Raw genomic sequence first — 11,424 nt, forward strand, 5'->3', positions numbered from 1 at the left:
CACACACACACACACACACGCATACAGACACCCAAACACACACACACACACACAAACATGCACATACATGACTCTTGTGACAGAACTCTCCTGTAAACACCAGAACATGTTCTGAGGATCCACTCAGACCCTCAGAACATCCTCAGAACTGGGTTTAGTTTGAGAAGAGTCGGACCGTGTTCCCGTCTCGCTGCACTTTTGGCCCTCTGATGCCGCTTCGACCCAAATCTCTCAGTTTTGTAACGTTCATTAGTTAAAGAGCGGCGGGCTCAGCTGCGACACTGACCCGCTGTTCTGTATTAAACTGGGTCATTGTGCTGAGTTAATGCTTCATCCATTATGGACCCGTGTGTTTTATAACATGTCATCCAGGTGGAAGTGGGACGTGTCCTTCAGAGAGTCGTCCCCAGGTTTCCTTCAGCTCTGTGACAGTGAGTCTGTGTGATGAACAGCACCGGGCTGTCCGGGCCGCTGTCTGCCGGGTCCTTCTGTTAGAGATGGGGAAACACTTTTATTGTGTCTTTCTCTTTTTATTTATGAATGAATTATTATTCATCAATATTTGAATGTATGTTTTCATTTATATTTACACCTCGACCAGACGGCTGTCTGGAGACAACCAGGCATTAATGTCCCAATATCATTATCATTATCATTATTATTATTATTATTATTATTATTATTATATCCCAATATTATTATCCTGACAAGTGAGAATTAAAAATAGTTAAATGGAAAGACTAAAACATACATTTTAAAATTCAAATACATATATTTTTTAATTGTTAATAGATATATTTGAGTAAAAAAATAATTAAGAAATACATAAAAAATAAATAAATGCATAAAAAAATCTTTTTACTTTTGATATATATGTGTGAAAACTAAATAGAAACATTTATATAAATAAACAAGTATTCTTTTAGTTTTAATATATGCGAATAAAAAGTATCAAGACGAATAAATAAATAAAAAACGTGTAACATGAAAATAATAAATTAAAAAAATAAATGAATAAATAGTAATATTTTTACAAGTGAGACCTGTGTAAAGAATAAAACAATTGAATAGAATCAAAATAATAATAATAATAACAATACATAATAGTAAATGTTGATAAAACATAATGATACAATAGGAAAATATTTAAAATAGAATAAAATCTAAGAATATTCTGTAAAATAAACATGTGAAGAAAAAGAAAAACAGAGACAATGACTGACCATGTAAATAAATAAAAATAAATAATAAACAAATAAATGCATCATAAACATTCTTGTTCAGGATCGATGTTATCAATCACTTCACTTCCGTCCAGCAGGGGGCAGTAAAGCAGTAAAGCAGCAGTAACTGTGTCTGAGGCTGTGGCAAACTTCTTCTCCTCCTTCTTCTTCTTCTCCTCTCCCTCTCCGTGCAGCGGTGTGTGTCCGTCGCCGTGCAGTCGGTCCTCCGGTTCGTCTTCGTTCATTTAAAAACTCGTTTATTGAAGATGTCAGCTGATCTGCGGACACAGCTGGAGACGCACCTGGCGGCGCTGAACATCCAGACGACCTGCGTGGAGCACCCGCCGGTAAACAGCTGCCAGCGTCTCACTGAACCAGAACCAGAACTCCGTCCGAACTTCATCACAAACATCGTTGCATTCTGTTTTAAAGTAAAATAACATGACAGGTTTGATCGCGGCTGTGGGAGGATCACAATGTGGGGACGGTCCAAACAAACCGGGACTGAACCCCATTAGAAAAAACACACTTTTAAGTTTCTTTACTTGCTGTCGAGCGTATAAACGCCTTTCAACACATTTACAGCCACGACACAAACCTGTGGGGTTCACTCGTCTCTCCGGTGTTTTCAACACCCCGAGTGACTCTTACTGTCGTTCAGACTAAGCTGTGTGTGTCCGTGCGTTTCGCTACATTACATAGTCAATGGACACGTGGACGCAGTAAATAGTGGTCATTTCTACTGGCGGTTACCTGTCCGCCGAGTTTACCCTCACACGAGTAGAAGCTGCGGCAGTCAGGTGTGTCCCTCCTGTCGTGTGTCTGCGTTTGATCCAGGGAGTCTAAAAACGACACGTTTGTGGACGGGATCTGGGATTTCCGTCTCTCTGGACTGAGAATGTCACTTATCAGCAAAGTGAACTGACGATCTGCGTCTGATGCGACATTCACAGACTCCCACAGCTTTTCTCCAGAGTTTGTAACAACCAGAGTTTAATTTGAGTTCATGCTGATTGTGTTGATGTTCACAGCTGCTGCATGTCTGAACACTGAGGCTGCTCTCTGCAGAGGGACAGACGGCTCAGCTCAGGCCTGAGCCTCAGTCTTCAGAGGCACTGTGCGTGCGTGCGTGTGTGTGTGTGTGTGTGTGTGTATATATGTGTGTGTGTGTATATATATATGACTGTTTTATAACCAGTGTGGACGTCTCTGCTGCATGGAGCTGCTGTGACCTGCAGGGGACGACACAACACAACCTGTGTCTGTGTGTGTCTGTGTGTGTGTGTGTGTGTGTGTATATATATATGACTGTTTTATAACCAGTGTGGACGTCTCTGCTGCATGGAGCTGCTGTGACCTGCAGGGGACGACACAACACAACCTGTGTCTGTGTGTCTGTGTGTGTGTGTGTGTGTGTGTGCTGCAGCTCTCAGACTGTAGTTGTGTACAGATCTTGTTTATAACTGTTCATGTTTCTTTGTTAGAACAACAAAACAACATTTATCTAAACAAAGACAAATTATTAGATTTATAATTTAATATTTTTTTCAGAACAATTTGTAAAATAACTGATTCCTACCGTAGAATCTTTGAATTAAAGATATTGGACAAAATCACTGCGACTAAAAACCCTCATGTTGATCCACAAGTGGTTAAAGTCAACATTCATATTCAATTTACAGTTAAACATCAACATGTTGTCTCAAAGTTTATCTGTTCTCTGAACTATTTATATTTAAACCTATAATTGAACAAATGATATTGTGAAGCCAGTTTCTTTTGAAAAAATAATAATTACTATAAACCTTAAAGGCACATATAACAATATAAATGTAAACGTGAGAGTTTATAAGTGAACTGGTGTCAGTTTAGTAATAATTACATTTAATTTTACTCTGGTTTTATCTTTAGTGAGGACATGTGTCTCATCATAATGTGTGTGTATATATATATATATATATATATATATATACACACACACACACATATATAATCATGTGTTTGTGTTCACACTGTTTCCTTTCTGATCATTTGTTCTGTGACAGATTAATGAAATGATTGTTAGATTGAACTGAAGTTAAAGCTCAACAGAAGCACAGACAGTGATCATTGTGTCATGATGTCATCGTCTCTCCTGCAGGTGTTCACGGTGGAGGAGATGATGCCTCACCTGCAGGACATGAGTGGAGCCGTCACTAAGAACCTCTTCCTGAAGGACAAGAAGAAGAAAAGCCTGTGGCTGGTGTCGGCTCGCCACGACCGCCAGGTCAGCTCACATCAGCCGCCGCCAACACGCTTCTCTGCTGCGTCCTCAGCACAGACTTACAACAAGAACGTTATAGGTAGTAACCCCAAAGATGGAGCCGGTTCGGTCCAACTGACAAACAGTTCTTCTCAAAGTAACTGTCAGAAAATAGCACATAGATAAACATATTCATCAACAGTCCAACACAACCAGAAAGAAACAGACGGCGTAAATCAACAAAAAGCATCGACTATACTCAAAATCTGTGTAAAATATAAAACAATAATATCACACAGTTCAATTGAACTGAGAACTTAGTTGCCTTCTATTTTTAAATACCACCCTGAACCACAGCGACTGCGTGTCAACATCACCAGCTCACACAGCTCAGAAACTGATCAGTTACAGTCCTGTGATCAGATCAATAAGTTTCCTCCATGTCGCGTGGAGCAGTGATCAGATCAATAAGTTTCCTCCATGTCGCGTGGAGCAGTGATCAGATCAATAAGTTTCCTCCATGTCGCGTGGAGCAGTGATCAGATCAATAAGTTTCCTCCATGTCGCGTGGAGCAGTGATCAGATCAATAAGTTTCCTCCATGTCGCGTGGAGCAGTGATCAGATCAATACGTCTCAGGTCCGTCTGACTCACCTGTACGTCGACAGCCGCTGTACTGACCCACAGACTGAGGAGGAAGACTTCTCTGTAGTTTACTTCCTGGTTACGTGGCCCACTGAGCATGTGCAGTAGAGTTTCTCCTGCTGGCTCCGCCCACGAGTTCTCGCTCAGCCCGTAAACTTTCCGTGGTGATGACATCACAGGGTCGTAGTGGAGCTTGTTGTCAGGTGTGGTGTCCTGTCAACAGTTTAATGGACGTCTCTCTCATGAAGGAGGCGGCGCCGCGTCTCCAGGCCTTCAAGTAGCTTCATGTGAGGTTCGTGGTCTTGTCCCATAATCCTCTCTGTTCCTCTTCAGGTGAACCTCAACAACCTCGCCAAGAAGCTCGGTGTCGGCAGCGGCAACCTGCGCTTCGCAGACGAGGCGGCCATGTTGGAGAAGCTCAAGGTGACACTGACTCCAGATCAGTGCTGACGTGTCCTCAGACACCTGTCGGATCAGACACACCTGGTGTTTGTGGATTTTACTGCTTTGTTATTTTTTATTTTCTAAATATTTTTAGCTTGAAATCAGCACTTCTGACCCAGGTTCTGGGTCACGTGTCCACACAGTTCTGGTTTCTTCTGTCTGTTGTTTGTGTCCTCATCCTGTCCTCTGTCCGTCCACTCTCAGGTGGGTCAGGGCTGTGCGACGGCTCTCGCTCTGCTCTTTGATAAGGACCAGAGTGTGAAGCTGGTTCTGGACCGGGACCTGGTGGAGGGAGGCCACCAGATGGTCTATTTCCACCCCATGACCAACGCCGCCACCATTGGGCTCCGACCAGACGACCTGCTGAGCTTCCTCAAGGAGACGGGACACGAACCCATCCTGGAGAGCTTCGAGTAGGACGGGACGGGAACCTGGACCAGAAGCGGAGTTAAAACCTGGACCAGAGCGGCCTGCGGAGATCACACCAGGATATGAACTGGACTGGAAGACGACCTGCAGAGACAAACCCTAACCTGTTGCACCTAAGAGCAACATGAAGTCTAAAAATAGAAACAGAAAGTCTGTGATCAGAACATGAAGACCCGAAACACTCTGACTAACATGTAATGATAAAAAGTTCTGATTTAAAACAGGACAGGACCGTTTTCACTGGTCCGCCTCCGTTACAGCTCTGCCAGAAAGCTTTTTATAGACTTATTTTATAGAATTGTCAAAATGTTTATTGGACACTTTGTCTCTGTCTCATGAGCCGACTGTAAGTTTGACATGTTTTACATCAGTAAAGAGCAGCTGAAGACATCCTCTGTCTCCTCTGTCTGTCCTCTGTCTCCGTCTGTCCTCTGTCTCCTCTGTCTGTCCTCTGTCGCCGTCTGTCCTCTGTCTCCTCTGTCTGTCCTCTCTTCCATCTACAGACACAGTCTGCTCACCTGTCATTCACTCAGTGACATCATCACCTCACCTGTCATGAGTTGTTTGACACAGACGGACACCATCTTCATCCTCTGTGGACGACCTACATTTTTTGGGGACGTAAATAAAATCATAACTTTTAGGATTTTTTATTGTTGAATGTGAAAAATGCCACACAGCTTTTTTTGCATCATATATTTACAAAGTTAAAATTTACAAAGCATAAAGCAACAATTCATTACAGTTTAAAAATGTAAACAGACACTTAACACGTAAACTTCAATAATATATATATTATTAATAATAATACTTCAAACATAAAATATGGTAAAAACAGGGTCAACAAAATGATCATTAGAAAAAGAAATGGGAAATTAATTTCAGGGACTTAATATAAAGTGGGGTTTCATTATAACGGCACAGAGGACGGGTGGTTTTAGACTTTTAGCCTTATGAATAAAAACATGTAGCTTGACAGTTTAGGTGTGACAACATGAAACAAACAGAAGCTGTGTTGTTTCAACAGTCACTGCTGTCAGAACCAGAACCAGGACCAGGACCAGATCTGACTGTGACACACAGCACCACAGCTGCTTCAGGTCCACTGGACCCAGCACTGTGTTTTCATCCAGAGAGGGGCGTGGCCGTTACCCTGGCAACAGGAAAGTGACGTGTGGTTGCTCTCATCTCTCCCAGCAGTTGGTTAGCTTAGCTTAGCTTAGTTTAGCTTAGCAAAAAAGTGTTTTTACACTTGTGTTCTTGTAGATCTACACTGTCAACATGTGACATGTTACTGAGCCCTGCAGGAGCCGTTTCCACACTATATGCTAAGCTACGCTAACAGGATACTGTCAAAACCCAAAGAACTTTACTTTGAACATGAGCGTATTTAGCCCCAAGTCTTTCATTCTGCACTCCTGGATCCATTTGTAGTTTCTTCTTTCCTTCATTGTAGTTTTTTAGTCTGTCTCGTCCTCCATCTTGTTTTCATGTTGGTTTCTGTGTCTGTTTCTTGCAGACATGTTTAGGAGCCTCATCAGAGACACGAGGCCCAGAATCATTCCAGAGAGGAAGAATTCACTTAAAGGAATAGTTCACTCTAAAACAAAATTCAGTCATTATGGACTCACCCTCATGCTGATGAGAAGTCCGGTGTAGTTTCTTATTCCTCAAAGTGCAGCTGCAGACCCGCGGTGCTTCCCTCCGGCAGCAATAATCCATATAACGGGCGTAGATGGTGCCCGAGAGGAAAAGGTCTCAAAGTGTCAAAGTTTCAAATCACCAGTGCAGCAGATCCCTCTTGTGTTTGTGTGTCGCGCGGTCGCTCACAGCAGGAAGTAAACACCGGTGTGTATCTATCGCGAGTCTCGTTCATCTCGTCTGCCGCGGCTTCTGTAGTGCGAGCGGCTGTGAGGGAGACTCGCTGCCTCCAGGCAGATGCAGCATAGCGACTGTTCAGGCTGTAAAAATGTACTAAATGACGTTTGGAGTAAACTCTGGATGTCGCCACTTCAGGACACTTGGATTGCAGCGGACGAGCAGTATGGAGGAATATTACAAAGTGTTTGTGTAGTTTTATGGACTTTTCCTCTCGGGCACCATCTACGCCCGTTATATGGATTATTGCTGCCGGAGGGAAGCACCGCGGGTCTGCAGCTGCACTTTGAGGAATAAGAAACTACACCGGACTTCTCATCAGCAGGAGGGGGAGTCCATAATGACTGAATTTTGTTTTAGAGTGAACTATTCCTTTAATACAGATCATAGTGATCATATTAATGGTGATCACTGTGATCTGTCTCTCTGTCGTCCACCTGCTGGAAACAAACTCACCTGTTGTTGTTGCCCTGCAGCAGTGCCGGACACTGTCCCTTTAAGACATCCAGGAAGTGCATGGGAGCAAGGGGGGTGGTGGGAGGCGGGGCTTCCTGGTTCAGGGGTGGTGCTTTTTGAGGAAACAGGTGTGTGTGCTGACAGGGATGATGTCATTCTGTGGCTGAGTCACCTGGGAGACGGCTGCTGAGCGTAGTGTGGACAGAGGGAGAGCTACAGGAGGAGGAGGAGGAGGAGGAGCAGGAGGCAACAAGCTGCCATCATCACTCCTGTTTTTCTCCCTGAGGAGGCGGTGGTGTGACGCAGGAGGCCCAGCAGAGGAGCAGGAGGGGGAAGAGGAGGAGGAAGAGGAGGAGGTGGAGGAAGAGGAGGAGGAGATCATTTGAATGCTGCTGTTTGTCAAGGTGAGAGAGAGAGAGAGAGCGTTCAGTCAGAGTAACTCATTACTGTTTCTCTGTGGCTGAATCATCTCACCAAACTCCATTCAAAAAACTGCTAATTTTACCTCATCCTTAACTGTACAACTTAATGTAAGACCTCAACTCTTTAAAGGAACAGTCTGGTGTTTTTACATGCTTCAGCTCAATAATATCTGCTATCTGTCTTTACACTACATGGACATAAGTGTGTGGACAGCCTGGTCTACACATTTTCCAGTTCTGGTCTGAGCTATATACAGTATCTATAAGTCAGTTAACTTCAACACGTTTGATGACAGGTCCTTGTTTCAGGCTGTTTGGATCAGAACTTCCTGCCTTTCCCTGTTTTAAATGAGATACTTTGTGTTTGGTCTCTGTGGGAGATTTTGACGGACACTTTTCACAGTTTGTATACATTTTTATGCTCGATCGGCAGATTAGTCAATAACGTGATGGTTGTTAGTTTCACTGTGACACTGTCCGCACGAGACGATTATCAGTGAGATGATACTCAACATGTTCAGTCACAGGAAAAGATGAAAACTAAGACTGATGAAAAAATATTCCCATATTAAGTCACAATCATAAGATACTAGATTTAATTATGGGATAGAAAGTCACATTTCTGAAGTCAAAAGCATTAAATTAAAGATACCAACATTATGAGATGAATCACATAATTACACTACTCAGAATGAGTTAGTATGTTTTAGTGTTACACTTGATTATTTATACTGTGAAGTATTTGTAAATACTTTTGGTCCCCAAAAATAATGAGACATGTTTCATTTGACTTTGATTCGAATAGTTTATGAGATCACAATTCAAAATGATGAAATAAAAAGTTAAAATTTCATAAAATTCTCATAGAAGTTTTGTTATTTATCTGACAGACATGAATGTGTTTCCATATGTTTTGTCTCCAGCAGCTCCTGAGCAGAAGATCTGTCTTCACTGTGTTCACCAGCTGGTCTCAGTAATCGTTCGGTCTTTGTCTTCTGCTGGAGGTCAGGGGCTTGTTTTAAAGGAGTAGCTGCTGTATGTGTGTGGAGAGATGTTCAGGTGGATGAAGTGAGGATGATGGAAACATCTGCAGAGAGTTTGAGACACACAGCTGTGTACAGGAGGATGTTCAGAGTCAACTGTTGGTCTGAGGAGATGTGAGTTGTTGGCAGCTGTGGTGAAGACGGAGGACGAGGATCAGACGGTTAAACCAACTGATTCACTGACTCACTCTGTAATTTCTCCAGCTGCTCTGTGGCTTCGTGGTCACTTTGGCTTCAGGTCGACGTCACTCCCTGTTTTTAGATCGTCGCTCTGACTCAGTGGATGAACTCTGCTGTTTGTGTGTTAGAAGACGTTCACACTGGAACAGTTTTAAATGAGTCTATATGTCTGTGGTCATTCATGGCTCAGACATCTCCTCCATCTTTGTTACTCCACCTGTCTGATAGCAGGAGGAAGCCGTTAGCTTAGCTGAAGTCTGTCTGATTTAAGTGTTGGATGTTGTTAGTGAAACAAGCTAGTCAGCAGTCATCCTGCCTTCACCTGGTTTAGTTCACAAACTAGTTCACAAACTAAAGTATTTGTACTTCTCAAGTGAAGTACAAATACCTCAGACTTGTTTTTGTGCAGCCAACATTAGACTGCACATGTAGCTCTGCATGTGTTTATGACAGGTGACACACAGCTGCCTGTGTGTGTGTGTGTGTGTGTGTGTGTGTGTGTGTTGTACCATCATATGACTGGGAGAGTAAACAGTTCAGGTGTAACATGCAGGAACAGTGAGGGTGATGTCATGCAGGAAGTGGACATAGTGAAATGAAAGCAAACACACACACACAAACACACACATTCACTCACACACACACACACAGAGGTAACTGTACCATGTGTGTGGTGTCACATGATGTTTAGTGTTCAGCTCGTTCAACCAGACGTCTTTTTAAATGAAGCCTGTCTGTGATCTTTAACTTCTGTTTGTTTCTAACTCGACAAACTGTCCTTACCAGAATGAAAGTGTGTGTGTGTGTGTGTGTGTGTGTGTGAGACAGAATAACTGAAGCAGTCACAACAACAGGCAGGATGGATCACACACTGTCTTATTTCCATGTGCTTCACTGTAATTTAAATGACATTAACTGTCGGCATCAATGTTTGTTTCAACTGATCCAGTGACACAACAGCACCAGACTCCCTTAACAAATGTACTGATTTTAAGAGTTGCTGAGTTAAAACAAACTCTCTAACGTAGTGAAACTCTGTCTCTGACAGATTCTGAATCATTGTCTCCTTGTTGTAAATTCAGCATTAAATGAAAACAGTCAGTTGTTTGTTTCCTTGTACAAAGTGTCAGTTTGTGGCAGCATGGCTGTACCAGCCTGTCTGCTTCTGTGTCTAAAGTGCTAAAGTCTTACCTGCAACATTTAGCAGCTGTTTGAACACACTGTTTACACTGATTTCACCATTTACACTCAATTTATGAAAGAAGAAACATTTTATTGATCTAAACATGTCACATTTTACAAACACACTAAACAGTAACCAGTATAGGCGACTTCTTTGTCCCCAGACTCCCTTAACAAATGTGTCAGTTTAGTGAGTTGTTGAGTTGGAGACACTTTATAAACTGTGTGAAACTCTGTCTCTGACTGATTCTGACTTATTTGTTCCTTCTTGTAAATTCAGCAAATGTTCTGCACGAACTTCTGTCTGTCTTTGAGTAGAAACATGGAGTCTGTTTGTCAGTGATGGACGGGTTTGTTTCATATGTTTTGGGTTATGGGTGCAGATATGCATCTGCATGGATATGCAATAAAAGTCAAATTAAATTATTATTTTTGGGGACCAAAAAATATTCACAAAACTAAAATAGGGGCGTCAGTAGCTCAGCTGGTAGAGTGTGCAACATGCAGAGCCTCGTCCTCGCTGCAGTGGCTCAGGGTCGAGTCCCAGCTGTCACCTCTCAAAGCTGTCCTGTAAATAAAGCCATGAAAAACCCACAAAGTAAACGTTCAGATATGTCTCAGGATAAACCATGAAGTGAAACACTAGTTTGAAGTTGTGTACGTGATCGTTTAGTTCATAATGTGTAACTTGTCTCACGAAGCTGTGAAACACTGTGGCTACTTAAAATATCAGAGAACTCGTAGAGCTCTCGACTTCATGAACAGTCCTGAGGGTTCACCTTCATCTTCATCTTCATCTTCACCTTCATCTTCATCTTCATCTTCACCTTCATCTTCACCTTCACCTTCATCTTCACCTTCATCTTCATCTTCACCTTCATCTTCATCTTCACCTTCACCTTCATCTTCATCTTCACCTTCACCTTCACCTTCATCTTCACCTTCATCTTCATCTTCACCTTCACCTTCATCTTCACCTTCACCTTCACCTTCATCTTCACCTTCACCTTCATCTTCACCTTCACCTTCATCTTAACCTTCACCTTCATCTTCACCTTCATCTTCATCTTCATCTTCACCTTCATCTTCATCTTCACCTTCACCTTCATCTTCACCTTCATCTTCACCTTCACCTTCACCTTCATCTTCATCTTCACCTTCACCTTCACCTTCACCTTAACCTTCATCTTCACCTTCACCTTCATCTTCACCTTCACCTTCACCTTCATCTTCATCTTCACCTTCACCTTCATCTTCATCTTCACCTTCACCTTCACCTTC

General features: G+C 42.6%; 2 protein-coding genes across 3 annotated transcripts in view; both read left to right on the plus strand.

Moving 5' to 3' along the window:
• The first annotated feature begins 1,215 nt into the window (after positions 1-1,215).
• On the plus strand, positions 1,216-5,372 carry prorsd1 (prolyl-tRNA synthetase domain containing 1). Of its 2 annotated transcripts, none has more exons than XM_084376345.1 (4): positions 1,216-1,570; positions 3,364-3,489; positions 4,443-4,532; positions 4,758-5,372. In XM_084376345.1, the coding sequence occupies exons 1-4, from the start codon at positions 1,490-1,492 to the stop codon at positions 4,968-4,970; spliced, it is 510 nt and encodes a 169-aa protein (XP_084232471.1). In that variant the 5' UTR covers positions 1,216-1,489; the 3' UTR covers positions 4,971-5,372. The 2 variants fall into 2 exon arrangements, with proteins under 2 accessions (XP_084232471.1, XP_084232472.1); XM_084376346.1 differs by having other exon boundaries at positions 1,492-1,580.
• Positions 5,373-7,449: 2,077 nt separating this feature from the next.
• Positions 7,450-11,424, plus strand: part of usp54a (ubiquitin specific peptidase 54a) — a 69,810-nt gene continuing 65,835 nt past the window's right edge. Inside the window, exon 1 of the mRNA XM_084376299.1 lies at positions 7,450-7,720. The gene's annotated coding sequence lies outside the window, so the exon portion shown is untranslated. The remainder of the gene's footprint in view (positions 7,721-11,424) is intronic.

This window comes from Pagrus pagrus (assembly GCF_965226575.1).
Source record: "Pagrus pagrus genome assembly, chromosome: 15".
NCBI classification, from domain to species: Eukaryota; Metazoa; Chordata; class Actinopteri; order Spariformes; family Sparidae; genus Pagrus; species Pagrus pagrus.